The sequence below is a fragment of the Octodon degus genome, unplaced genomic scaffold (assembly GCF_000260255.1).
Source record: "Octodon degus isolate 3935 unplaced genomic scaffold, OctDeg1.0 scaffold00050, whole genome shotgun sequence".
In the NCBI taxonomy this organism is placed as follows: domain Eukaryota; kingdom Metazoa; phylum Chordata; class Mammalia; order Rodentia; family Octodontidae; genus Octodon; species Octodon degus.
Window position 1 is genome coordinate 6,020,890 of NW_004524626.1, and position 27,465 is coordinate 6,048,354.

Here is a 27,465-nt window from a genome sequence, read left to right on the forward strand (position 1 = left end):
TTTTTGTGGAACCAGGGATTGAACTCAGGCCCTTGTGTTTGCCAGGGAAGCACTTATTCCATTGAGCCATCTCCCCAGCCCCCTTTTTTCTTTTTTTGAGATAGGATCTCACTATGTAGTACAGGCTGCTCATGACCTTCCAGCAATCCTCCTGTTTCAGCCTCCTATGTGCTAGGATCATAGGTGTGTGCTACCCCACCTAGCTAGCTTTATTCCTTTTTATGTCCATGTCTCCCTGACCTTGTAAGGACAGTCACTAGATTTAAGATGTGCCCTGCCCCAATCTGACCTCATCTTTCCCAGACCTAGGCAAGGCTTTATTTGAGACAGGGTCTCGCTATGCAGTTCAGGCTGGTCTTTTTTTTTTTTTTCAGAACCGGGGATTGAATTAAGACACTTGCACTTGCAAGGGAAGCGCTTATTCCACTGAGCCATCTCCCCGGCCCCTTTCAGGCTGGTCTTGAGCTCACTTTGTGGCCCAGGCGAGTCTCGAACTTGCAATGATTCTCCTACCGCAGCCTCCTGAGTGCTGGGAGTGTGGGCATGCGTCACTATACCTGGCCCTCCTGTTTTTATTAATATCACATTCATGAGTGCAGAGTCAGGGCTTAAATGTGTTTTGGTGGGGAATGATTCACCCCACAGCAGCTCTCCCAGCTTGTCTCCTGGTGCGAGGGGTTCATCCCAGCTACTGGCCGCCTCCTGTTCCTCCTCTAGGCTGCATGAGGCGCAGGGCAGCTCCCACTTGCAGCTGCTGTAGCCTGTTCCAACATCATTTCCTGGTGTGACAAACTCCTGAAGAGGGACCACTGCTGTCTCTAGCAGTCAGGGTAGCAGAAAACTTGTCCCCATTCCTGGGCCCACCACATACTCGGGGACAAGATAGAAAGACCTTGACAGCAGGACAGCTAAGTCCAGGGCCATAGACACTGCCCAAACTCAGCTGGCACTGTTGTCCCCAACCTGGGGCAAAGAGGTCAGAACCACCCACAACACCACACCCCACTTTCCCCACTGACCTGGCACCCCCATCCCTCCCAGGTCTGCACTGGGAACCTCCTGGTCATCCTGAGCCGCCACTACCAGGATGTCTCCTGCCTCAAGTTCACGGGTGACAGCAGCCACTTCATCTCAGGGAGCAAGGACTGCTTGGTGCTGGCCTGGAGCCTCTGCAGGTGGCACCCATCCCAGGTCCCCTCAGGAGGGCTGGTGTAGAGATGAGGGTGGTGACCACACTTCTGCCCCCGCAGCGTGCTGCAGGTGGACCCCTCCAGGATCCCAGCCCCCCGGCATGTGTGGTCCCACCACACACTCCCTGTCACTGATGTGCACTGCGGCTTTGGGGGTCCTCTGGCCCGAGTGGCCACAGCCTCACTGGACCAGACAGTGAAGGTACAGCCCCACCCTGCCCTTGGGGACCATTTGAGGTCAGCAGGGCTCAGACACCTATAATCCCAAGGCTCCCAGCCTGAGGATGCCTGAAGCAGCCAAGGCCTCTGTCGCCTGGAAATTCCCACTCAGCCAGCCATGCCAGGCTTGGCCAGGCCCATGGGAGTCAAGCGCCATGCTGCACGTCTCAGCCTGCCTTGGGTTCCCTCTAACCCTCCAGCTCCCAGGATGAGGACATGGGTGCCATGTGCAGGATGCGGCTGCCAGCCTTTGACCCCTACCCTTTACCCTCCCCACCCCCACCCAGCTGTGGGAGATCTCCTCAGGAGAGCTGCTGCTCTCCGTCCTGTTTGACGTGGCTGTCATGGCTGTGACCATGGACCTGGCTGAGCACCACATGTTCTGCGGGGGGAGTGATGGCTCCATCTTCCAGGTTGATCTCTGCACCCAGGTGAGTAGCCAGGGTGGCCGTGAGGAGGTCGACAGCCCCACTGTCTGTGGGCTGGGGCCAGGGCGGCATCACCCCTGCACTCATGCCTGTCTCAGTCTCCACAGCCTGCACAGAGGGAACAGAGTTTCCAGCCCGAGCAGGAACCCGGCAAGGTCTTCCGAGGCCACAGGTGGGCACCGGGATAGAGCCCATGCCATCCCCCACACACCCAGCCAGGACCCTGATGCCAGTGTCCACCTGTCCCAGGAACCAAGTGACCTGCCTGTCGGTGTCCACAGATGGCAGCGTGCTACTCTCCGGCTCCCACGACGAGACCGTGCGCCTGTGGGATGTGCAGAGCAAGCAGTGCATCCGGACAGTGACCCTCAAAGGTGGATTAAGCTGCCAGGGCCCTTCCAGCACGCAGGGTGCAGCAGGGTGGCAAGGGTGGGCTCATGGCTGTGTTCCGCAGGCCCCGTGACCAACGCGGCCATTGTGCTGGCACCTGTCAGCATGCTGAGCTCTGACTTCAGGCCCAGCCTGCCACTGCCCCACTTCAACAAGCACCTGCTAGGGGCCGAACATGGGGATGAGCCGCGCCGTGGGGGCCTCACGCTACGCCTGGGCCTCCACCAGCAGGTACACTCTATGCCCCTCCGCCCCTGCATCACCATTTCCTGTCACTGTCTGTCTCCCTGGCCTGCTTTATGGGACACTCAAGATTTCTCCCCACATGGCTTTTTTTTCTGCTGAAATGCAGGGGTTTTTTATCTGAAGGACATTGGGTGCACAGGCCCCATGCCAGGGGACAGACAGCCCATTATCTCTGTCCTTCCAGTGCCACTCACTGTCTTCCCAGAAGAGGGGCAATGTGGAGCCTGAGCACAGCTGACTGCCCTGGAAGCAGAGGGTGGTTTGGGGCTAAGGTCATGACAGTGGCCCGGGCCTCCTGTGGCAGACACAATCCATCTGAGAGCATCTTCCTGGCTGTGGCTTCCTTGTCCACACTCTGGGTGCCAGCACAGCTCTGGGTGGCTCTGCCTAGTGTCCACAGCCAGCTCCTGCCCTGGATTCTGCCACCCTTCCCCAGCTGCCCTTGGACACCTATCCATACCAGGCAGTGTGCCATCACTGCCGTGGGACCAGAGGACAGGCAGCAGAGCCCTCTGCCTGGGACACCAATCCATATGTGCCCTTCAGACAGATACCTCCTCGGCCCGAGTCCTTCAAGGCCTGGCATGGGTCCCCCTTCTGCAGTGTGTGTGTTGAGCTGCAAAGACAGGGACATCTTGCTTCCTGCTGGGTGGGGGGTCCTCCACCCATACCTCTCCTCAGCTGTAGATTACCTGGCAGGGCCCCTCGTTGGCATGACACAGGCCTAAGGTCCCTGTCCCTGTCTTCCAGGGCTCAGAGCCCAGCTACCTGGGGCGGCTGGAGCAGCTGCAGGCTGTGATGTGCAGCACCCTGGAGAAGGTGGGTGACTGGGGCAAACCCAGGGGTCCCAGCCACAGCTGGGGTGGGGGGCATGGCCCTCACCCCGATGCCTGCCCACCCCAGGGTAGCCAGGACCAGCTGCGGGTACGTGTGAGTGAACTGGAAGACGAGGTGCGCAACCTGCGCAAGATCAACCGTGACCTCTTTGACTTCTCCACACACATAATCACCAGGCCTGCCAAGTGAGGCTTGGCCCCACCTATTGGGTGGAGTCTGGCCTGGATGAGGCCAGAGCGAGCTTGGTGAGCCTCCTGCCTGTGGGCTGTGGGGCTCCCCAGTTTTGCCAGTGTTGTATTTGTAGACTCTATCCCCAATGTTTGGGCTGTCTGGGCCCAGTGGTATGTGTTCATCTGTCTACTTGCTGCTGTTCGATTTTTAACAAAAGATGGTCTGGAAAGGCCTCTTCATTCCTGCAGGTTGGGGGCCCCCATCCAGAGTCACCCAAACAGGGCAGGTGCTGAGAGGATGACCTGGGGCCCTGAGACCCACACTGGCATGAGGATGGACAGTGAGTGTCCTGAGTGGCTTTCTGAGGGTTTAGGCCTGGGGGCAGGCACCAAGACCACAGAGGGGCTGGCAGTGGTGAGGGGGCTGTTGTCAAACCTGGGGACAGCGGGGTGGGGGTCGGGGCTGGTGGTCCTGTGAGAGCCAGGCCAGCACTCATCTGAGCATCCCAGGTATGGCTGGTGCCCAGCAACAGAGCTTCCCAAGCCCAAGTCCTCTCACTGATCACCAGGGAATTGATAGGGTCACCTAGAAGGCACAGGAGCAGGAGTGACACCCAAGACAGCCAAGGCCTTGTCTTTCCCCTGAGGGTCCCACCCAGCCTGGTTCAGGGGTGGGTGCTTTGGGTGCCCTCAGGCCAGGTCCCTGTGAAGGGTAGATGTGCCCTCCAGCTGCCTGGCCAAGGTACACCTCTTGGCATCATCAGCCTGAGAGAGGCTAGGTCCCCAGTGTCCTGGGGACACTGCCAGCCAGCACTGGACTGCCAGCCAGACGCCCTCAGAACCTTCCGGAACACCTTGGCTGCCAGCCCTGGTTAATGGCCCAGGAGCACTGTGTGATTTAGTGGTGGTGTCATCTCTGCGGCGAGAGCAGAGCCAGCACTGAGTTCATACTTTTGGGCGATGGTGCCTCCATCTCTGCCTGTCCCGTTTCTGGGCTGTATGCACCCCGTGGCCTCCATGAGCCCTGGAGCCTGGTACACTTGAGGGTCCTGGTGGGACCTCGTTGGGCCCTTTGTACATGAATCTGCCCAGGGTGGAGCCCTCAGGTCCTTCCCAAACACTGCCTCAGTTCCCCCACCATGGTGTGCATTCAGTCCTCATCTCAACATGCCGAGTACAGGAGGTGTTAAGCAGGGTCCCTCAGCTCCCCCAGGCACTGACCCTGGAGCCTCAGATTCTTTGGGAGGCAGCAACAATTCCCTGGGGTCCAGGTCCCTCCCTGCCTCCCACGGATTCCCACAGCCAAAGGCACCAGTTGGGCTTCACGCTTCATGCTTCCTCTCCACTCCCTACTTGCTGTGGTGGCTGCAGGCAGGCAAGCAGCCAGCCCCAGAGGACACCAGACACCAGGAGCACGTGGGGACAGTTGGCATTAACATGCAGACAGCCCTGCAGGCCCATGTGTGCCCACCCTCCTGCCTCGGTCACAGCACTGAGGTCGGCTGAGGAGGGTTCCAGGCAGCAGGAGGCTAGCCGAGACTTGGCCACACCCAGGCTGGTGTGGGGCTCTGGGACTCCAGTCCTTCGAACTACAGGGGTGATCCTTGGCTTGCAGGGGGCTTGGAAGTTTGTCCAGGTCCTTGGCCATGCCCTCTGCTGCCTCAGCCTCCATCCTGGTCCTGATCATACTGCCCCCCCCCCCCCCACTGCTCAGAGCAATATGAAATGGCTAGACTAAGGCCAGAAGGTGGCCCTGTGAGCGACATAGGGAGATCCTGTCTCAGGGAAAAGTGATCAGTCCTGTCTTTACCCTGCATTGTAATTATAGGCTGGATGTGATCCAAGGGACAGTGAGTCTGTCCCTGAGCCCCTGGGAGCCAAGCCAGGTGCGGGGAATGTCCACAACAGCCTCTGACCCTGGGACACCAGTCCTCATGCCCTCCCTAAGGTGGCTGTTATCTGAAAGGTGGAAAAGTACAAGTGCTGCCGAGGATGTAGAGAGCTCAGAATCCCTGGGCACTGCTAGGTGGAACATGAAGTGGGCTGACCATTGCCGAAGGGGCTCCTGCAGCACCCCAGACTAAACGCAGCCAGATCTGGTGGCTCATGCCTGCCATCTCTGCACTGTAGGAGGCTGAGGGAGGAGGCTTGCAATTTGAACCCTTCCTGGGCAACTTAGCCATTTAGCAAGAGCCTGTCACAAGAAATTTAACTTTTGGGCCAGCCAGATAACTCAGCAAAGCGCCTGCTTAGGCAGAACGCAGCATGCCAGGTTTGATCCTCAGCGTGCTGTGCTGGCCCCGCCCCCAGGGCACACTGAGCAGGCACAGTGCTTGAGACAGCATGGTGGTACACCTGTAATCCCGGTGCTTGGGAGGCTGAAAACAAGAGAACACTGAGTCCAGTCTACATAGTGAGACCCTGTAGACCCTGTATGAAATACGTTTTTTAAAAAAATTAACTTTTTGGGCTGGTGAGATAGCTCAGGGGACTAAGCCCTGCTTTGGCAAGTGCAAGAACCAGGGTTCAATCCCTGGTCCCACATGCTGCTGGCTTCACCCACCAGGCGCACTGAGCCAGCGACAGAGTCCAGGTGTGAGGAGTGGTACACCTCTTATCCTAGCACTGGGGAGGCTGAAAACAGGAGGATCACCATGAGTCCGATCTGCATAGTGAGACCCTATATGAAATACACAAAATGAAAAAAAAAAAAAAAAAAGTCTGAGCCCCACAAATAAAGGCAAAGTTTGTTTTGTGTATGTTACCATAATAAAACATTTAAAAACCTGTATGCCCACTGGGAATTCCTTTTATTGCCCTTACGCTGGTTGGGAAACAGGCCCAGAGCGAGAAGGGTTGGGATTCAGCATCCCCAGAAGCAGTGCATGCAAATGTTTGTTGAATGCCGGCAAGATAGCTCAGCAGTCTAAGCACCAGCTTAGGCAAACGCAGGGATCCCGGTTCGGTCCCCAGCGCCACAGGCTTCAGCAGCACCCTCAGGGTAGGCTGAGCCAGCCACAAAAACAAAAAAAAAAAAAGTTTGCTGAATGACTCGCTGAGGGGCTGATGGTGTCTTTGACCTCACCAGTCTGTTTCTGAGGACTCCTGCTGATGGCCCAGTGGGCCCTGAGAACTCTATGACTAGACAAGGTGGCCTTTCTGTCCCCTGGATCCAAGCCACTAGCCCTCAGGGACGTCATCCCAAAACCCAATGCATTTTGCTGCTGGCAGCTGGTGTAACATAGTGGAATGTTTTCTTATTCTGGCTCCAAGAGGAGATTCACCCACCAAGGCCAGGGTCCCTGCTGTGCTCACTCCCCCACCCCAAGGACTGATGAATCCCAGCTACCCAGCAGGGAGCTGATGGCAGGAGCAGGTCCATTGCTCCCCATGCCACGGGCCATGTCCCCTGAGCAACTACTGTGTGGCAGGACCACCCAAGGCTTCTGGGAGTGGGCGAGACACGGGAAGCTTGGGGACTGTGAGCCCTTGCTCAAGCAATCAGCAGCTATGGTGGGACTGATGTGTGCGGAAGGAAAGAAAACCTGGAGGTAACAGATGAGTGAGGCCACGGGTAGGAAGGAGGAAATGATTCTCGGAAGCAGGCAGTTGGCACTGGGTTTTGATGTGTGAAGAGGTGTTCTGTGTTCCAAGTTGCTTACCCAGGACTGAAGGGCAGATCTACCCTACATGCTACCATCAGACATGCGTGCTTCAGTTTCCCCGGAATAAATTCAGTGCTAAAACACACTCATGGGTTGTAGAGGCTGCTCCTTGAAAATGGAGATAAATGTGAGCCCAAGCCTGTTAACCTTGTCTGAGCAATTGGTAGCATTTCCCAGGATGGTAAATTAGGGATGTCTGAAATCTTGGAGAACTGGTGGATGTGGAGGCAGTTTCTATGGAATCCTTCCCTATTAATGGGGCCATGAAACTTGTCATACTAACACTAAAGAGGCTGAGGCAAGAGGATCTCAGGAAATTGGAGGCCAGCCTGAACTACATAGCCAGACCCTGTTTCATAAATAAATAAATAAATAAATAAATAAATAAATAAATAATAAAATGACACACTTTCCTGGCCCTGCCCAATGTGTTCATCGCCAAACTCTGGGCATAGATCCCGCTCCTTTCTGGCAGGTTGCTGGCGCTGGGGACCTGCAGGCGGGCAGCGGTAGGGTGTAACAGACAGCGAGGGATGCGCAGCCTGCAGGGGCGGTCCACTCCTGCACGGTGGCCCCACGGTGGAGCCCGGCTCTGGCCCGCAACTTTGCCATGGAGTTTGTGAGGGCGCTGTGGCTTGGTCTGGTACTGGCCCTGGGGACCGAGCCGGCCCGCGGTCACCCGCAGCCGTGCGGCGTCCTGGCGCGCGTCGGGGGCTCCGTGCGCCTGGGGGCCCTCCTGCCTCGCGCGCCCGCCGTCCGCGCCCGCGCCCGCGCTGTCCTGGCCCGGACCGCCTTGACTCAGCGGCTGCCCTACAATCTCAGCCTGGAGCTGGCGGTGGCCGCTCCCCCCGCCCGCGACCCCGCCTCGCTGGCCCGCGGCTTGTGCCAGGCGCTGGCGGCGCCGGGCGTGGCGGCCCTACTCGCTTTCCCCGAAGCGAGGCCCGAGCTCCTGCAGCTCCACTTTCTGGCGGCCGCCACCGAGACCCCCGTGCTCAGCCTGCTGCGGCGCGAGGCGCGCGCGCCCCTCGGCGCCCCGGTACGCGCGGATGGCGCGCCTAGGACGCGTGGGGACGGGGACCGGGGAGGTGGGAGGTTCCGGGTCTCTCTCGGGGTGCGAGGGACCCGATTCGCTGGATGCCGAGTGCCCCCGGGCAGGCCCAGGCATGCGGACCCAGGCGCCGGGGGGCCCGTGGTGCCCAGGATGCGCGGATTGCATGCACCTGAGGACCCCGCCGGACGCCTGTGCGCTCCAGTGTGGGCGTCCCCGGGCTTTTCGAGCAGTCCCCTGTCTTCCCCCAGGACTTGCCCTTGTCTGGGAGGGCAAGCGGGCTCCCCTCCTCTCCAGAGGGTGTAGTTTGGGGGTGAGCGGGTCCTAACCTCTCTCTGTAGAGGCCTTCTAGGGTTTCCCCCCAGTCCTCCATCCCCAATAATTCTCCTACTCTACAGCCTCGAGGGCCCTTTGGGTCCCCAGGGCGAACTGATATTCCCACACCTCCGTTTGCCTCCCCCGTGGGTCCTGGGAAGAAATCACTTCCAGACCCACCCTGGGCCCAGATTCACGAACAGGAAGGCAGGACCCCAACAGGGACACTGCGCTGGAGACACTCAACCCAGGGCCAGAAAGGAGACCCAGTGCCCGGCTCATTTCGGGGGCTGAAGCCACCTTACTCCAAGTCTCACCCATCTCCCTTCTTTCCACGGCCCCTCCCTCTGAGGCTCAACCCTGGGGTCCTCTGTCGCCTCGCGCAACCACCCCCCAAGGTCGGGGGGCGGGGGGAAAGATAGGTGACCCAAACCCTGGCCTATGGCGCCCTCTGCAGCCGACTACTGGAACTGCATCGCCTGGGCTTGGGACTATGCAGCCTTCCCTGAGAGGCCTGGGATCCTGGCATGAGACTAGCTGTATCACCATCCTCAGTGTCCCAGCATGTAGTGCCCCATCCCCACCCAGGAGCAACACCCTGCCCACCTGAGTGTCAGGAAAACCTTCCCCTTGCCGAGAGAAGGTCCCTGAGTGCTGGGCAGAGGACCCTCAGCCTGTTGAGAAGGGCCATCCTGAAGTACTCAGGATTGATTGTCCTCTCGCAGCTGTGACCCTCAGCACTAGTGGGGCTCCCAGGCAAGTGAGGACAAAGACAGGATCAAGCCTGAGGTGGAGAGAGTGGCCCAGGGTAGGGGGTATTCAGAAGGGCAGTGGGGATTTTGCCTGGAGAAGGGGGAGTCTCCACAGAGGGAGGGCAAAGAAGCTGGGTTCTAAGGATCCCTAGGAGTTGGTGAGATCACCGACCCTACATGTAACCACCTGTTTCACAGACGCCGTTCCACCTGCAGCTGGACTGGGCCAGCCCCCTGGAGACACTGCTGGACGTACTGGTGGCCGTGCTGCAAGCACATGCCTGGGAAGACGTGGGCTTGGTACTGTGCCGGGTCCGAGACCCCAGCAGCCTGGTGGCCCTCTGGACAAGCCGGGCTGGCCATGCCCCAAGGCTCGTGCTGGACCTGAGCCGGCCAGACACTGGTGATGCAGGGCTAGGGGCACGCCTGGCTGTCCTGGGGACACCCATAGGAGGGGACACACTGGTCTCCACAGTTGTCCTTTTGGGCTGTGATGCAGTCCGTGCCAGCCAGGTGCTGGAGGTCGCGCCACATGGCCCCCACTGGCTCCTGGGCACAGCGCTTTCTCCAGAAACACTGCCTGCAGCCTCGGCCAGCCTGCCCCTGGGGCTGCTGGCGCTGGGCGAGGTGGCCCGGCCTCCACTGGAGGCAGCCATCCATGATGCTGTGGAGCTGGTGGCCCAGGCTCTGGGCAGTGCTGCCCAAGCACAGGCAGAACGCGCCCTGCTCCCAGCTGCTGTCAGTTGTGACAACCCCCAGCCGACAGGGCCAGAGTCCCGGGGGCACTTGTTGGCAAGGTGAGTATGGGTCTGCTGGGGTGGGGGTACAGATCCAGACCCCCATTATACAGCCACCTCTGCCTTGGGGGTCACAGAATGCAACATTATGGCCAGGGTGATGGTGCACAACCATCATCCCAGCCTCTTGGGAGTCTGAGGCAAGAGGATTGCAAGTTTGTGGCTATCCTGGGCAACTGAGTGATTTAGCAAGGTCCTATTTCAAAATAAAATGTCATGCTTGCTGTGGTGGTGCATGCCTGTAATCCCAGCGCTGGGGAGGCTGAAAGCAGGAGGATCACAAGTCTAAGACATGTAGTGAGACCCTGAAACAACCAAACACGTTTAAAAAATAATAAAAGTCAGGGCCAGGGCCAGGGAGTGTCCTCTTAGTGTGACTGCCCCTGTGTAGCCAGTCCTGACCCCATGGAGGTTGGTGGCCCAGTGATCACCCCCATATGGGGGACAGTTGTCCTTGGCAAGAGGGGGGATGGGGAACTTTGGTTCCCATTGTGGGGACCAGCATGCCCAGTGAGATGCCAGTGTGACCCTGCCCATTTACCCCAGGTTCCTGGCCAACACATCCTTCCAGGGCCTCACGGGGCCAGTGTGGGTGACGGCTACCTCGCAAGTGCACATGTCACGGCGGTTCAGGGTATGGAGCCTACGCCAGGACTCGCTGGGCACTCCAGCCTGGGCCACTGTGGGCAGCTGGCAGAATGGGCACCTGGACTTGGAGCCAGGCACAGTGGCCGCGCCCCCCCTCCCCCCACCTGGCACTCGGGCCCGGTCGAAGCTTCGCGTGGTGACGCTGATAGAGCATCCATTTGTGTTTGCCCGGGAGCCTGATGAAGATGGGCAGTGCCCAGCCGGGCACCTGTGCCTGGACCCAGGTACCAACAACTCAGCAACACTGGACACGTTGTTTGCTGCACTGGCCAATGGCTCTGTGCCACGCACCCTGCGCAAGTGCTGCTATGGCTACTGCATGGACCTGCTGGAGCGGCTGGCCGAGGACACGCCCTTTGACTTCGAGTTGTATATTGTAGGTGATGGCAAGTACGGTGCCCTGCGTGATGGCCGCTGGACTGGGCTGGTGGGCGACTTGTTGGCTGGCACAGCGCACATGGCGGTCACCAGCTTCAGCATTAACTCAGCGCGCTCGCGGGTGGTGGACTTCACAAGCCCCTTCTTCTCCACCAGCCTGGGCATCATGGTGCGCACGCGCGACACGGCCTCGCCCATTGGCGCCTTCATGTGGCCGCTACACTGGACCATGTGGCTGGGCGTCTTCGCGGCCCTGCACCTCACTGCGCTCTTCCTCACCTTGTATGAGTGGCGCAGCCCCTACGGACTCACACCGCGCGGCCGAAACCGCAGCACAGTCTTCTCCTACTCCTCTGCGCTCAATCTCTGCTACGCCATCCTTTTCGGCCGTACCGTGTCCAGCAAGACTCCCAAATGTCCCACCGGCCGCTTCCTCATGAACCTCTGGGCCATCTTCTGCCTGCTTGTGCTGTCCAGCTACACGGCCAATCTGGCCGCCGTCATGGTCGGGGACAAGACTTTCGAGGAGCTGTCAGGGATCCACGACCCTAAGGTGGGTGGGCCAGGGCCAGAGGGTGAGGGCTGCATGGGGTTATCCAGGTGGGAGGAAAGCTAGGCCAGCACTCTGCCCCTGAGCCACACCCTGCATCTAGCGTGTGCCCTGCTCTGTGGACAACCCATGTCATTCCACCTCTTGAGGCTGAAGCAGGACAATTGCCTAGCGGTTGTTTTAGTTTTTTATTTTTATTTTTTGGTGGCTGACTCAGTCCACGCGGTGGGCCAGGTTAGCGTGCCTTCTGATGCCAGGGATTGAACTGAGGTCCCCCGCACCTGCCTAAGCTTACCTAAACAGGCACTTTAGACCACTGAGCTATCTAGCCACCCCTACCTAGCATTTAAGGTCAGTCCAGATTATATACGGAGACCCTGTCTTTTTCAAAAAACAAAACACCCTAAAACTAAAAGAGTTGCTCATAGAGTTCTCCCTGACTCCCCCAAAGCCCTGACGGAGTGGGCATATGGGTGTCTGAAGCAAGGCAGGGCGCAGCTGTCCAAAGGCTCTGGAAAGGCTGGACCTCCAAGCCGTACAGAGTAGCAAGGAGCCCTTGTGGCTGGAGAGGAATCGAAGGGCACAGAAGTTGCAGAGGAGAGGCTGAGGAGATGGCTCAGGGGGATAAGCACTTCCCTAGCAAGCACAAGGGCCTGAGTTCAATCCCTGGTACCGCAAAAAAGAAAAAAAAAAAAAGAAGTCGCAGAGGAGGCAGGCGGGGAGGTGACAGGGTGGGCCTCATAGGGCCCTGAGGGCTGCAGGGAGCACCTGGGCTTTGACCCCCAAGGGAGGTGGGAACCACAGAGACTGAGGGCAGAAGAGGGGTGAGCCATGGCCTACTTCCCCCTGATTCCCCCCACTGGGGAGGGAATCCAGGGCCTTCCCACACAACATCCTTAGCCTTTGATTAAGCTAGGGTCTCACTCGGTAGCCCAAATTGGCCTCGAACTCGAGATAATCTTCCACTGCCTCAGCCTCCAAGTACTGGGACTAATAAACCCAGCCCTTTTTTTTTTTTTTTTTTTTTGTGGGGGGGAACCGAGGATTGAATTCAGATCCTTGCATTTGCCAGTCAAGCGCTTTTCCTACTGAGCCATCTCCACGGCCCCAACCCAGCCCTTCTTTTTTTTTTTTTTTTTAAATTTTATTTATTTATTTGTGTGTGTGTATGTGTGTGGCCAGCTCAGCCCACCAGGGGGCGGGGCTGGCTGGCATGTGGTGCTGGGGGATTGAACCGTGGCCCCTGTGCTTTGCTAAGCTTGTTCTAAGTAGGTGCTTTAGACCACTGAGCCATCTCACCAGCCCCAGCCCTTCTTATTTTTTGTTTTGGAACAGGGTTTTGCTCTATTGTCCAGGTCATATTTGAACGTGTGATCCTCATGCCTCAGCCTTCCAGTTCCTGATAGATGTGTCAAACATAGATTTTTCTCCTTAATGACAATTTCCAATAGTCTAGAATCTGGGCAGTGAACCCCATAATGCTTTGCGAGGCTCCCTAGCCAAACCCTAACCACCTTCATATGGCACCAGCACCCACCAGTACATTATTTTGTACACGCTTGCTCTCTCTCTCTCTCTCTCTCTCTCTCTCTCTCTCTCTCTCTCTCTCTCTCTCTTTGTGGAACTGGGGATTTAACTCAGACCCTTGCGCTTGCCAGGGAAGCAGTTATTCCACTGAGCCATCTCCCTGGACCCTACTTTGTATACATTTTAAAGACGCAAGTACCTGTGTTTTATTTTGAAACGAGTCCCAGATTCTGTGGTTTCACCTGTGAATATTCCAGGGACTGTCAGTCAGGGCCCTGTTTTCATATTATCCCCCACCCCAACACAGTCTGTTTAAATCTGAGCTCTGTGGCATTGCAGTATCGCTGCAGGACTTTTTTTTTTTTTGTTTTTTAGACAGGCTCTCCTTATGTAGCCCTGTCTGGTTTAAACTCCTGTCACAGCCTGTCCAGGGTTGGGATTACAGGTGTGTACCACTACACTCAGCTCTTTTGGCTTTTTTCAAACAAGATTGTACGCTGTACTCTGGGCTGGCCTTGAACTCACTACTTAGCCCAGACTGACTTCAAACTTAGTGATTCTGCCTCAGCCTCCCCAGTGCTGAGATGGCAAGTGTGTAACACCATGTGTGTACTTCTGCATTACTAGGGATGGAATCCAGGGACACTGTATACCTGAGTTATATCCTCAGACCTTTTTTATTTTAATTTGGGATGGGATCTTGCAAGTTATTAAATTGTCCAGGTTGGGCTTGCATTTGTGATCTTCCTGCCTCAGCCTCCCAGAATACTGGGATAACAGGCTTAGGACAGCACAGCTGGCTAGATGGGGACTGTTAGCACAAGTCTCATTTGTTGAACTCCTGGACAAGAGGCCAAGGGTCAGCAGAGGGAAACCAAAGCAGGGCAGGGCAGGTAGGGCAGGGCAGGTATAGCAGGGCAGGGCAGGGCAACTCAGCCTGGGCTAGGATGCCAGAGCTGGAGGGTGGGACGGGGGCTAGGGTGTACAGCAGCAGATCAAAATGGGTGTCAGGAGGTTGGGCTGCCCCACCATGCAAGAGAGGTCTATGTGGTGGTGTGTGTTTGGGGTTCCCAGGGCACCCTAAGGGAGCCTGGGGCGATGGTGAGGCAGTGAGATACATGTGCAGGTGTCGAGGACAGGGGTCTCATTCCAGGCAGGGTCTGCGGATGGGGTGGCTGTGACATCTGGGAGGCCAGTGGAAGGGGTGGGGGTGGGCGATGTCCTGGCTCCAACTGAAGGCGCTCCCGTGCCCTCCACAGCTGCACCAGCCACCACAGGGCTTCCGCTTCGGCACGGTGTGGGAGAGCAGTGCAGAGGCCTACATAAAGGCCAGCTTCCCGGAGATGCACGCACACATGCGGCGCCACAGCGCGCCCACCACACCTGGTGGTGTCGCCATGCTCACGTGAGCCTGGGCGGGGCCTCGGGGCGGGACCTTGGGGCGGGGCCTCACACACCACTCACCCCTCCCGGGATCCCGCAGGAGCGACCCCCCCAAGCTCAATGCCTTTATCATGGACAAGTCACTTCTGGACTATGAGGTGTCCATCGACCCCGACTGCAAGCTGCTTACCGTGGGCAAGCCCTTCGCCATCGAAGGTGCGAGAGTGTGAGGGGACAGGGGCGGGTTGAGGCTCCCCCAACCACAGGGTCCCTTCCCATTGCTCTGGTCTCCCTCAGGCTATGGCATCGGACTGCCCCAAAACTCGCCACTCACCTCCAATCTGTCTGAGTTCATCAGCCGCTACAAGTCCTCGGGCTTTATCGACTTGCTGCATGACAAGTGGTATAAGATGGTGCCTTGTGGGAAGCGTGTCTTCGCAGTTACTGAGGTGGGCCAGGGCCCGGGCACAGACTGGTGGTAGGCACAGGGGCCCCGGAGCCTTGTCTGAGGCGCCCAATTTCCTGTCATTCCCAAGGTGGGTGCTGGTCTGCTTTTGCGCACCCATTTGTCCTACAAAACCACAGCTCCAGTGTCCCCCTCCATGATACCGCCCTTCAAGTCCAGCCTGGTGGCTCTGCCTCCCCATGTGGTGCACAGCCCCTGCCCCCTGTGTTGCCTCCCAGACTCTCCAGATGGGCATCTACCACTTCTCCGGCCTCTTTCTGCTGCTCTGCCTGGGCCTCGGCAGCGCTCTGCTCAGCTCCCTGGGCGAGCACGTCTTCTACCGCCTGGTGCTGCCGCGCATCCGCAGGGGCAACCGTCTGCAGTACTGGCTGCACACCAGCCAGGTGGGCAGTTGTGGGGGCGCTGGGGGCGCGGGCGGGACAACTTGCCATCGCTGCCTGCTGCCAACACACCGGGCTCTGTCTGGGATCTAGAAGATCCACCGCGCGCTCAACACAGAGCAACCCGGTGCACAGAAGCTGGAGGTGGAGTCCAGGTGAGTGGGGACTTGGGGAGGATTCCTTGCCAGCCCACCACTCCAAAAGGACCCGGGTGGGGAGTAGGTGACTTGAGACCTAGCCTAGCCCCGTCCCGTCCCCAGTGGCCCAAAGGAGCAGCAGCAGGCCACCCTGGCTGACCCTGAAAGCCCCAGGCGCTGGAAACGTGTGCGTCGGGCGGTGAGCACTGAGCGCCGCCGCGTGCGCTTCTTGCTGGACCCAGCAGTGGCCCAGGACAGGGAGCAGGGGCCACCTGAGGGCCCCTTGTGGCTGTGCTCCAACGGGAGGTCACCTGTGCCTGGAGAGCTGGAAGAGCTGGAACGACATATCGAGGCTGTGCGCGAGCGGTTGCGCCAAGCCCTACTGCGGCGGGGTGAGCTCAGGGCCCAGCTTGGGGATGGCACCCGCCACAGGCCACTGCGACTGCTCCAAGCTGCAAGGGTCCCTGAGGACGCACGGTGAATGCAGCCACTGCGCACATGCAGGCGGAGACCAGACGCTGTCCACAGACAGTTTATTCTATATACAAACACAATTTTGTACACTGCAATTAAATAGAGTGGAATGAACGCTGCTCCCATCCTCACCAAGCACCTGGCTCCCACTGCCACCCGAGTGCCTGGCTGACATTGGCACCTAGGCCCTGGCCATGCCCGCAGCACAGCTCCACACCTGGGAACCCCAAGCTGTAGGGTGCAGGGAGGGGCGGCCAAGGAGAAGGCACTGTATGGGGAGCACCTGGCAGCTGGGCTGGCCGAGCCCCGCAGCCCGACGCAGCCGCTCCCCACCTGTCACCTGCTGCTGAGCCCTGCCCCTGGACAGTGCCCCTTACCTCCCACTGAGCCCTTCCAGAGCCTTCGGTGGCTGTCCCTCTCCTTCAGACCACCACACATAAGCTTTCTATCAGGACACATCTGGCCGGTGCCCAGGGAGGGCCGGCCCTCCCAAACCTGATTGATGTCAAGGCCACCGCCAGAGCCCAGGCGGGCAAATCGGGGAGGGGAGGGCCCTGGCCCCATCAGGGACTGCCTCCCCACCATGAACTCCGAGGTCATGTCCGCCAGCTGGGACCAGGGACAGGTGGCAGCTGCCAAGCTCAGGACCCGACCTCGGGGGGAGAGTCAGCAGGGGTCCTGGGTGCGGGGACGGGCCCACCCCCACTGGCTACTGGGGAGGTTGTGTCGGGTGCCAAGGAGTCGCTCTGGGGGACACTGTCCTGGGGGCTGCGGGGAAGACCCCCACTGGGGCTCAAGGGCCTGGCTGGCCGCCGCTCCAAGAGGGAGGCACCCAGGCTGGACAGGAAGGAGGCATCAGTGATGATGGCAGCAGTCTCAGCCATCCAGCCCAGGTCACCTCCGGCTGCCGCAGCCACTGAGGCAGCCATGGCACCCAGGGTACTGGGCGCAGCAGGCCCGGTCCCAGGCCCAGGGGCCCCGCTGGTTCCAGCTGAGCCAGGACCCAGGGCGAGGGGCTGGCCAGCAGGGTCTGAGGTGGCATTAGGGGTGCCCGAATTGTTGTTCAGGTCATCTGGTAGCACCGTGGGGGTCCCTGGGCCCAGTGGCGGGGTCTGCAGTAGCATCTCCTGGATGCGGATCTGCTGCAGGATGGCTGGCAGCTCATAGTGGTGGAAGAAGTAGATCATGGAATGCTGGGGTGGGGAAGACAAGACCGGAGAGGGAGAGTCAGGGACCGGAGAGAGTCAGGTAGGCAGCAGCCCCTAACACAAAGAGGCCCCGCCCACCACTGGGCCACAGGTGTGCGCCTGCGCAGAAGTATGCTGAGTGACTACCCACACCCATAGCCTGCCAGACTCTGGACACTTCAACATTCAGTGCCAAGGACCCAGGCACGTCACCAGAATCTTTGTTCTTCCTGAACAGCTTCCCGTTCTCCTCCCCCTTTCTCATGACCTCTGTTTCCTTGTTCCTACCAGCCAACGACCTAAGGTGCCCCTGCCATGGGGGCCTCACCTGGATGAAAAGCCAAGAGGTGACCAGGGCCAGGCTGCTATATTGCCCATTGAAGCGATAGTGGTAGGCATAGAAGGCGAAGTGGTACAGGTAGAAGAACCTGCAGACAAAGCATGAATTTTGGGACCTAGCTGTGCCCAATCTGGGTCCCTGTACTGACCCTACCAATCTGCCAGCTCACCTTAGCCAGTGACGCTTGCTGGTGTTCGTGTGGCAGCAGATGGCATCATACTGGTCAGCTAGCCACACGATCAGGATGATGTAGAAGGCTGTGGTAGTGTCATTGAAGAACTCGGACATGATGGCCTCCATCCCTGTGGGGACAGAGCGCCGGGTTGGAGAACAGGTGGGGTGGTGTATGGGGTGAGGGAGGTGGGCAGGGTCCTCACCAACAAGGGCCAGGATGACGGTGAGCAGGGGTGCTGCAGGGAAGGCGATGGCCATGTTCATCTCCAGCATCTGCAGCAGGTCCACTGCGGGCACAGGGCACAGGGCCGCCTGTGAGGGTCTGGGGACCAGCCCACCCCACACCCCGCAGCCAGCCGGGACTCACCGATGAATACGAAGATCTGATGGTGCGAGTAGCGCAGCAGCATGGACACACTAAGGGTCTGCAGGGGGCAGGTGGGTGCCCAACAGGCAGTCAGGGGTACTCATGGGAGCCCCAACCCCCATCCCTGCCCCCAGCAAGGCACTCACAAAGATGACCATGATGACAAAAGCAGCCAGGTAGGATGTGCGAGCCATCCACATGCTGACAAAGCGGTAGTGCTCCCCCGATACCACGTTCCGCAGGAAGCCTGTGGGGGAGGCGGTGAGCTGTGCTGAGCCCCCACCACTGACCCCCAGAGCCCTGGACCCCACTGCCATGGGCCAGCCCAGGCCCCACCCTTGTTCTCCTCATTCTCGGCCAGGCCTTTCACGCTGGACATTAGGATGTCATCATAGCCTAGGAACTCATCCAGTAGCAAGCGGCTAAAGCGGTCTCCAAAGCACTGATCCCGTGTGGGGTCTGTGGGACAGGAGCAGGGGTCAGTGAGAGCAGCTGGGGCTTGTGCCCAGCCTCCCTCACACACAGCAGGAACCCCTTGGAGGGTGTGAGGCTCACCCAGGGTGACCACCATGACAGGGATGCTGAGGCGCTGCCGAGTGGCCTGTGACAGCCGCAGGAAGCCATACTCCAGAGAGTACTCCACAATGTACTCGTCCTGTGGCCACACTGTAGAAACAGGCTGGTCAGTGGGACTGGGAGGTGTCAGCACCCCACCTCCATGGCTGGACACCCCCATACCTTTGCTGGGTGTCTCAGGGAAGGGGAACTCTTGGCTGTCATTCAGGGCCTTGGTACCAGTGGGCGGCCTGAAGACCTTGGGTTCTATGTCCAGCTCAAACTGTGGGCAACCAGGAATAAGGCATCAGCATGTCCAGGGGGACTCAGCCAGGCCTGGAGGATGCGGTCCTAGAGGTGTGGGGTATCTGGTGCCTCCAAAGCCAACTCTTGGACTTCCTGCCTTGGTCAGAACCCCACCTAACACCAAGCCCATCGCTACAGGGGGCTATCAGCTTGGGATGGGGGCAGGGTCAGGACCTCAAAAAGGGGGCCCACTAGTGCCTGAGGCTTCACACCCCCAGCAGCTATGCCCTGGCCCCAGGCCCCTTGTAGGGGCTCAGCTCTCCTCTTGAGGCCCAGCCTCCACCAGGTGAAGCCACCAAGGGCCATACCCTGGGCCTCCAGTCAACTCACCTTATCTGATTTTTTCCCCCCGGAACTGGGGATTGAACTCAGGTCCTTGCACTTGCCAGGGAAGCACTTATTCTACTGAGCTATCTCCCTGGCCCCTAGTCAACTCACCTTGACTGAGCTGTTCCCAAACATCTCCATGGTCAGTTCCTCCTCCTCCTCCTCCTTCAGCTCCAAGCCACTGGGCTCTACAGCCAGGTCAGGGAAGTTGCCCTGGGCACCGCCTTCACAGAACTGCAGGAATACGGGTGCGCGGCTGGAGTTGTGCCGCACCTCCACACGCAGCACGCCCTCACGAGGCCACTTGTCCCGCACGTGCTCGAGGCAGTTGACTGGTGAACGTGAGAAGACTATGTGGATGTAGGCCAGCACGAAGAGCACAAACAGGGCCTGGGGGAGCGGGGGAGGGAGACACAGTAGTCAATGGGGCTGAGCCCCAGACAGCAGAGGAGCACAGGCCTCCACAAGACCTTTTTCCTGGGTCTTTTTTTTTTTTAAATTTTATTTATTTATTTATTTATTTATTTATTTATTGGCGGAACCGGGGATTGAACTCAGATTCTTGCATTTGCCAGTCAAGCACTTATCCTACTGAGCCATCTCCCCAGCCCCTTTCCTGAGTCTTGACAGGGTCCCCAGCCAGGAAAGACTGCCAGGCCCTGGGGCACAGGGAAGCCTGCGGTATGGGCCATTCTTCCATGTAGCCCCCAGTGGGGAAGGGCTATCAGCACCATCAGCCACGACCTCCCATATCACTGGGCCAAGCCCACTCCCCTACCTTAGCCTCACGGCTGTCTCCTACCTTACATTCTGCCCTGAGGTGTCCTCAGAGTCCCCGATCTCACCAGTTAAAAATAGCACCCCCTCTGCAGGGCCAGCAGAGGTGCCCAGAACAAAACTGAGCCCCACAGTAGGCCAGGCTGCTTTGCCTGGTACATGTGGCTTCCTCATCTGTAAAATGGGATAGCAACTACTCTCAGGATGACTCTGCCCTCAGGGTCACCACATTATGTGGGGACTCATGACTATTACAACTGGAGCTACTCCTGACATGGGGCAGGTGGAGGCCAGGGCTGCTACTCAGCATCCAGTGCCCAGGTCACCCTCTCCACCCCCACCTAAGTGTACACAGCACTCTAGGGTGACTGCCACAGGCAGCATGCATGTCCACAGGTGGCAGCAACCCAGGCCACCTGCCACCCCTCTCCAGGGTGCACAGGGAGCCATGTGACACTCAGCCAGGTTGCAGCACAACCTCACACACTCCTCGTGCCCACCACACCATGCTCCCAGGCTCTCTAGGGAGGGGTTTCCGGGGCACAATGCCCACCCAGCTTGGTGACAGTGACCAGAGGTGCAGCTGCTGTAAGCATGCAGCAGAGATGACCCAGGAACCGCAAGCCAACCTCTGGTGCTCACTGCTGGGCTGCCCTTCACTCTGCAGCCAGGCACAGGGCTGTCAGCATCCTCCCCAGGCCCCTGCCACCACAGCAGCTGTGACTGCATGTACTGCTGAAAGCCTGGACCCAGCCACACCCAACGCTGGGCCTAGCCCCGACATGCTCCTCAGCTGGGTGCATTGACATCACCTCCTGAGCCAACAGGAACAGAGTTTCCACCTCTCACAGCCTGACACCCCAGAGATGGAGGATAGCACATGACTGAGATGGGGCAAGAGACACGAGCCGCCTGGCTGCGGATGGTCAGGTGCCTGGAACTAAGAACATGGTAGGAGCCTGTGCCAAGGAACTGGGAGCAGAGTTGAGCTTGGTCCCTTTGCTGAGCTTCCTGGCAGGCGGGGCCAGCGGGACAGGGAGCACGGCATCTTCCAGGCCTCCTTTGAGAGCCTGGTGGCTGCACTCTGCCCTTCAGGCCCCAGGAGGTGTGCCTTGGACACCCAGCCCAGCGAAGGATGACATGGGGCACCATGCCAACACCTAGGGTGCTGAGTGGGGCCCAACCAGGGGGTGCCCAGAGCTTCCCATGGACACACTATGACCTGCAACCTGCAGGTGAGAGTGCACAGGCCAGGGCGTCCCCCGCAAGCAGGCTGCAAACGTCAGCTAGATGTTCCCCCACCACATACAACACAGGGCCTATGGCCAGTGCTTCAAGGACAAGGGACATGACTTGAGAGCACAGGGACTCAACTGTGACTCAGACATCACCCTGGTGCTGGCTCCTGCAGCTCTCAGTGGCCCCACCCCCAGGTACCCTGCCTTCTGCTCTGCCTCAGTTTCCCCTCTACAGAACTATATGCAGCACCCAGCCATGTTCACTTTGTACCCTTGAGTCCTCCCTTCCCAAGACCTCCAGCAGCCACATGAAGAAGGCCCTCACACTGGCCCTGTGCCACCTGCCCTGTAACCCTTTGCCTCAGTCTTGTCCAACTGCTCCACACACTTGGATGCTCCACAACCCAACCCCTGCACTGGTATCCTGTCCCCAGCCCTGCTGCCTGGACACCCAGTCCTTAACCAGAGTGACCCTGCCCAGCCCCACCATGCCCCAGGTCGCCAGGCCTGATGGTCAGTGGTACATTCCACAGCCCCACAGGAGAAGCACAGAGGTCAGACACCAGACTGCAGGCCACGCCCCCCATGCCATTCAGGAGCTCTCCAAGTCTCTGGGCACAGGCACACCAACACACCACCTCCCGGCAGGCCTTTCCCTGTCTCTTCACAGATCAGGGCCAAGTGCTAACTGTCTCACTTTGAATGTTGACTAAGGGACTAGTGCATGGGGCCACACCTTCCTCCCCAGGGATGGCTCGCAGAGCCTGAGCCCTAGCCAGGAAACCTTCAGGGTGTCCCATCCAGGAGAACAGGTAACTCCTCCTATACGAACAGCCACCATGAAAGTCCTGTCAGTGACCCCAAGAGAGGCACCTTGTTTACCTCGCTCAGCAGAGAAATGAGCACCTACCCATGTCCAGGGGCAGTAGGCAGTACATGCCAGGGTCTCTGCTCCAAGGACACCTGCTGGTAACCAGCACTGGGCACTGGGCCTGATGTCCCAGGTCCAACCAGCCTGTGCTTCTGGTCTCGGTGCAATGAAACCAGCCAAGGACACCAAGGCCAGCAGAGTGGTGTTCTAAGAATCCCTCCAATACTGGCCTGGCTGCCACCTCTCTCCAGAATCTGATAACAGGTTGAGGGTTCCTAACAGTACCCCAGCCTGGGCATGGAGGACAAGGCACTCAGCTGCACACGCCCCACAGGAAGCAATGGGCCACCCCTCCACAGAGCCCGCGGAAGCCCAGCCCTTTGGGTTAGCAGGAAACAAGGAGCTGAGCTTCCTTGAACTCGGCAACCAGCTGGACCCAGCCTCAGTGAGAAAGTCAGAGGCACAAGGCTGATTCTGCACCCCAGAGCTCAGGACTTGGGCTCCACTCGGAAGTCACGCAACAAGGCACCCCCAGAAGAGGAGGGATTCACTCAGTGTGTGTGTGTGTGTGTGTGTGTGTGTGTGTGTGTGTTGGGGGTGTTTTCAGTCCTGAGAGTGCCACCTGCCTGGAGATGAGTACGGAATTGCAGGGATGACCCAACACTTGTCACTCCCAAGACGAAGCAGTGGGACCAGGCCAGAGGCCACCAGGAAGCACCTCCAGGAGAAGCAATCACTGGGCACAGCACTTGCAAGGACAAGCTCTGGCTAGGGGCACAGTGGTTTCTTCAGAACACATGCAGTGTCTCAAGGAAAACACACCCACAGACGGGCTACTGTGCACAACGTCAGACCATCAAAGCCCACAGGAACCTGGATGAAGGACCCAATTCCATAACTCCTCACTATGCGCAAGAGACCAAGCTCTTCTGGGGGCCATGGGAAGGAAGCAGGCCAGGCACCAGCTGGGATGCATCAGTTCCCTATAACAGCCACTGGAGGCTCAAGGAGGCTCTCCTGGAGGCTCTTGTGGGGGCCAGGACCCATTCTCACGTCAGTCCAATGGTCAGGCTATAGTTCCTTCCACTGACCCCAGCATTGCTCCAGGGTAGCTGCACCAGGCTGGGGACCTGTGCACAGCCTCCCTGGCAGCATCCCTCTCATCAGACAAGGAAGCAAATGCTTGCCCAGCAACATCCGACATCCCTGTGCCCAGTCACTTTTCCATTCCCTGATGGGTGGGAAACCCAGAAGGAAGGCAGCTGGCTGGCTCCAAGTCTTGTCCCCCCACCAAGACTCCCTAGAGGGGCCAGAGCACCACCTGAGGACCATAGTTAGTGACAAGAGTCAAGCAGACAGTGAAGCTCAATCAGAGGACATCCAGAGGAGTTGGTGCCGACTATGACTTTGCTGCTAACCCTAGCGAGGTGACTTCAACTAAATCATACACGCAGGGCCGTGAGGCTCAGTGCAGGGAGAAGGGCAGTGTGGACAGTGGAAGGTGCCAGGAGAGGGACTCCCTCCACCAGATGGAAAGGACCTACAGAGAGTGGGTTCTGAGGTTAGGATCAGGGCTGCAGAGTTAGGGTCAAAGGGCAGCGGGAAGAGGGTCCTGGCGGGGCTCCAAGCTTGCCGAAAGTGGGGATCCAGGTCAGAAGGCGGGACCAGCAACTAATAATAGGGTACCCTGGGGCTCTGCGATGGAGACCCTAGGGCCACCGTGTCCAAAAGACCCCAGGTCGGAGGTCGCAGCCATTAGTATCCCAAAGGGTTGGCCCGATCTAGACTTTAGGAGCTGGCAGGCGGCCGGGGTCAGGGGTCAGTGGTCGGGGGTCGGTCACCTTGAGCAGCACGAAGAATTCGAAGAGGCGGCGGAAGGCGGGCGGGAAGAGCCGCGAGTAGGTGACAGCCATCTTGAAGAACAGAGCGTGAAAGAGCCGGTCGCGCACGTTGATGAGGGGGTTGGGGTTCAGATTGGGGGTGCGCGGGCCGCGCGCGGGGACTGGGCCGCCGCCGCCGCCGTTGGGCCCGGGCCCCGGGGCCGCAGGCGCCGCGTGCTCCGACATGTCTCCCCGCGTCGCCCGATGGGCCAGCGAGTACCCGAGACACGTCCCGGACGCCGCAGCCTTTGGCCACTGCCGTCGCCGCCTTCGCTCGCGTTTCCACCGGGGTCTACGACACCAGCGAACCCGCCCAGCCAGAGCGCCGCCGGTCCGCGGGGCACCCTGGGATGTCCGCGGCCGCCCGCGGAGGCCCCACCCTCTCCGGGGCGGCCGGGAACGGGGGCGGGGCCACCGCCTGTTTTGCATACAACATCCCATAAGGCTAGGCGGAGGCAAGGTTTTCTTGTTAGGTTGAATTAGTCAACATCTCAGATTCTGTAGTATGTTTAAAGACATTCAATAAACTGGATAACAGGGGATATTTTTTGATAGGACATTATTAAAAAAAAAGAGCTCAACAAAAAATTGACCTAACTGCAAAGTGTTAATTATATTGGCTCTTAAATACCTAGATCTACACAGGCACGTTTGTGCTCGCTTCGGCAGCACATATACTAAAATTGGAACGATACAGAGAAGATTAGCATGGCCCCTGCGCAAGGATGACACGCAAATTCGTGAAGCGTTCCATATTTTTGACCCCTCACATGGGTCAATCGTCCAGCCACAGTATCCACTATTCCTACTCATGGTTGCTCCACTTGTAAACTATCCCTTCCACCATTCTTCTTGGAAGCACTAGGGATGGCTTGGGAGAGGACATCTGCCCCTCCACTTCCCCAAGGTCCTGGCACACTCCAGTGTCCCTTCTTAGTGACGCTGCCTCCCTTACACATCCTTGAAATACACTGCAGTCAACACTTACTGTCTGCTGCATGCAGAGATTCAGGGCCAGTACACTGGACCCTGCAGGGTAGGCCAACTGAGAGGCTGAGAAAACCCTCCCAGGCCCACCTACTGTTTCAAATCCTCAATGTCTTTCTCTTCCTGTTGCATAGAATGCCCTACATATATGTTTGGTTGACTGGTTGGGTCTTTGTTTTTGTAGACAAGGTCCCACTATGTAGTCTAGGCTGGCCTCGAACTCCCAGCAATTGTCCTGCCTCAGGCTCCCCGACTGCTGGGGTTGCCAGAATGCCCATCACGCCTGGCTGAGACTGCCTTGTTGTTTGCTGTTATTTACTACTGTTATTGCCAGTCTGTGGCTGCTGTAGTGACAGGTCTTCACCGGGCTCCTCTGGACCAGGCATCACATGGGGGGGGTATCTCCAAAAATACCCCTTCCAGCCCTGTGTCCTACCAGAGCCCGAACCATTCCATGGTGAGACCTGGAAGACCTGTAACATCCAGGGGGAGGGATTCAGGTGGTCCAGAGGCCCAGCCCTCTCTTCCCAAAGAAAGCCAAAAAGTCCCTGGGACCTGCCAAGTTCCTGCTTCCCATCCTGAAATTCCTAAGATTCTGCTATCTGTTGACGCAGTCAGCCCTTATCTCTGGTCAGACGCCTACCTGGCACTCTGCAAATATTTATGTTTTGTTTCACTGGGGATGGAGCCCAGGACTTCATGTATGTTAAGCAAGCACTCTGCTGCTCAGCCACACCCTCACCCTTTTAATTTTTTTAAAAATTTTGTCCAGTGTGGTGGCACACATCTGTGATCCCAGCACCTGGGAGACTGAGGCAGGCAGACTGCCATGGGTTCGAGGCCAGCCTGGGCTACAAGTGAGTCCAAGGCCAGCCTGAACTGCATTGAGACCCTGTGTCAAAAAAAAGAAAAAAAGCAAGCAAGCAAGCAAGCAAGCTAGCAAGCTAGCAAGCTGGCCAAATAGCTCAGCGGATCAAAGCTCCTGCAAGCAGGCTCAGGGACTGGGGTTCAATCCCTGGGCCTGCCATGCCGACTGCCCCTGGGGGCAGACTGAGACAGCAATTGAGACTGGGCATGGTGGCGCACACCTGTAATCCCAGCTCTTGGGAGGCTGTGAACAGGTGGATCACTACCAGTTCGATCTAGTAGTGAGACCCTGAACACTCTGTAGACCCTTCCCTAAAATGCAAAAAAAAAAAAAAAAAAAAAAAAAGTTAAAATTAAAAATATGAGCCAAACAAGGTGATGCACACCTGTAATCCTAGCTCCAGGAAGGCTGAGGCAGAAAAAAATCATGGTGAGTTTGCAGCCAGGCTGGGCTACGTAGTGAGTTCAAGTCCAGCCTGGACTGCATAGCCAAACCTTGTATTCAGAGCTGAGCCAGGGGGATTACAAGTTCGAACTCAGCTTGGGCAACTGAGCAAAGCAAGGCCCTCTCCTTACATCACAATGCACCATTACTTTTTGGTTTTGGTGTTGGATTTTAAAAATGTATTTATTACAAGGTCTCACTATGCAGCTCTGACTTATAGAGATCCTCCTATTTTCAGCCTCCCCAGTGCTGGGATTATAGGCATGCACCACCATGTCTGGTCTCTGGGCCGGCACAGCAAGTGGTAGTGGTCCTGGTCCCTGTGCTTGCCTAAGCAGGCGCTTAGTCTGCTAAGCAATCTCACTGACCCCCACCATCAGTTTTTAATTTGAACTTAAAATTGATTAAAACGAAAGAAAGAAAGAAAGAAAAAAGCCAGTGGAGATGGTTCATACCTGAGGTCCAGGACATACAGGGAGGCTGAAGCAGGAGGATCTCGGCAGCCTGCAGGGTTCAGGCCAGCCCTGGAATCCCCAGCTGTCCCTGCGCCTCTGGTGAGAGGTCAGTGCTGGCAACTGGCCTCACAGCTGGCCCCGCAAGGGTACCCAAGGCCCCAAGTGTGCCTGGCCCCATGTGACCCCTGATCTAACCTGAACTCACTTCCCAGCAGCCTCCAGCCCTCCATTCAAAGCCCTTTCCAACACAACACCCCCACAGACCTTGAAACAGGGCCCTGAAGAACAAGGATTCACCTAAAACGACCCTTATGGGTCTCAAACTCTGAGAGATGAAATAGAGAATGACAGGTGCCAAAAGAGGAAACAGCTGTCCTAGAAACAGGGCCTCAGGAAGGAATCATTTCCTGGGAAGGGCAGAGAACTTATGCCTGAGTTTTTTTTTTTTTTTTTTTTTACAGAACTGGGGCTTGAACTCAGACCCTTGAATTTGCCAGTGAAGTGCTTATTCCACTGAGCCATCTCTCAGACCCCAACAGCAGGTTTCTTTAAGCAGTTTTCAAACACAGCCCCTACTGAGGGACCATCCTAACAACATGCCAGTTTCTTCTTGCACACTCAAGGGAACCAGCAAATGAGGGATTTGCTCCTTTACTCATTTAGCAATTCCTCCTCCTCCTCTTCCTCCT

At 57.9% G+C, this 27,465-nt stretch overlaps 3 protein-coding genes and 1 non-coding gene across 5 annotated transcripts in view; 3 read left to right on the forward strand and 1 right to left on the reverse strand.

Moving 5' to 3' along the window:
- The window catches only part of Wdr18 (WD repeat domain 18), a 9,561-nt gene extending 3,922 nt beyond the window's left edge, over window positions 1-5,639 (forward strand). The window contains exons 3-10 of one of the 2 annotated variants that reach the window (XM_023717109.1): window positions 1,042-1,175; window positions 1,251-1,392; window positions 1,697-1,840; window positions 1,936-2,009; window positions 2,087-2,211; window positions 2,292-2,458; window positions 3,224-3,292; window positions 3,377-5,639. In XM_023717109.1, coding sequence (XP_023572877.1) covers window positions 1,042-1,175; window positions 1,251-1,392; window positions 1,697-1,840; window positions 1,936-2,009; window positions 2,087-2,211; window positions 2,292-2,458; window positions 3,224-3,292; window positions 3,377-3,499 — 978 coding nt within the window. In that variant the 3' untranslated portion in view covers window positions 3,500-5,639. The remainder of the gene's footprint in view (window positions 1-1,041; window positions 1,176-1,250; window positions 1,393-1,696; window positions 1,841-1,935; window positions 2,010-2,086; window positions 2,212-2,291; window positions 2,459-3,223; window positions 3,293-3,376) is intronic. The other variant, XM_004632659.2, reaches the window with a different exon arrangement.
- Window positions 5,640-7,755: 2,116 nt separating this feature from the next.
- Window positions 7,756-16,021, forward strand: Grin3b (glutamate ionotropic receptor NMDA type subunit 3B). The gene is made up of 9 exons (XM_004632914.2): window positions 7,756-8,181; window positions 9,459-10,057; window positions 10,604-11,636; window positions 14,420-14,565; window positions 14,644-14,759; window positions 14,841-14,992; window positions 15,228-15,392; window positions 15,483-15,544; window positions 15,650-16,021. The coding sequence occupies exons 1-9, from the start codon at window positions 7,756-7,758 to the stop codon at window positions 16,005-16,007; spliced, it is 3,057 nt and encodes a 1,018-aa protein (XP_004632971.1). The 3' UTR covers window positions 16,008-16,021.
- A 21-nt stretch (window positions 16,022-16,042) lies between these two features.
- Window positions 16,043-24,367, reverse strand: Tmem259 (transmembrane protein 259). Its single transcript, XM_023716946.1, is given in 12 exon segments — window positions 16,043-17,193; window positions 17,516-17,615; window positions 17,697-17,829; window positions 17,905-18,001; window positions 18,003-18,032; window positions 18,034-18,126; window positions 18,215-18,315; window positions 18,405-18,527; window positions 18,624-18,734; window positions 18,807-18,906; window positions 19,368-19,646; window positions 23,984-24,367. Coding segments are annotated over 12 exon segments (1,944 nt in total). The 5' UTR covers window positions 24,209-24,367; the 3' UTR covers window positions 16,043-16,641.
- Window positions 24,368-24,675: 308 nt separating this feature from the next.
- On the forward strand, window positions 24,676-24,782 carry LOC111817165. The gene has a single exon (XR_002821426.1). It is a non-coding gene; the product is annotated as a U6 spliceosomal RNA (small nuclear RNA).
- Window positions 24,783-27,465: the final 2,683 nt, after the last annotated feature.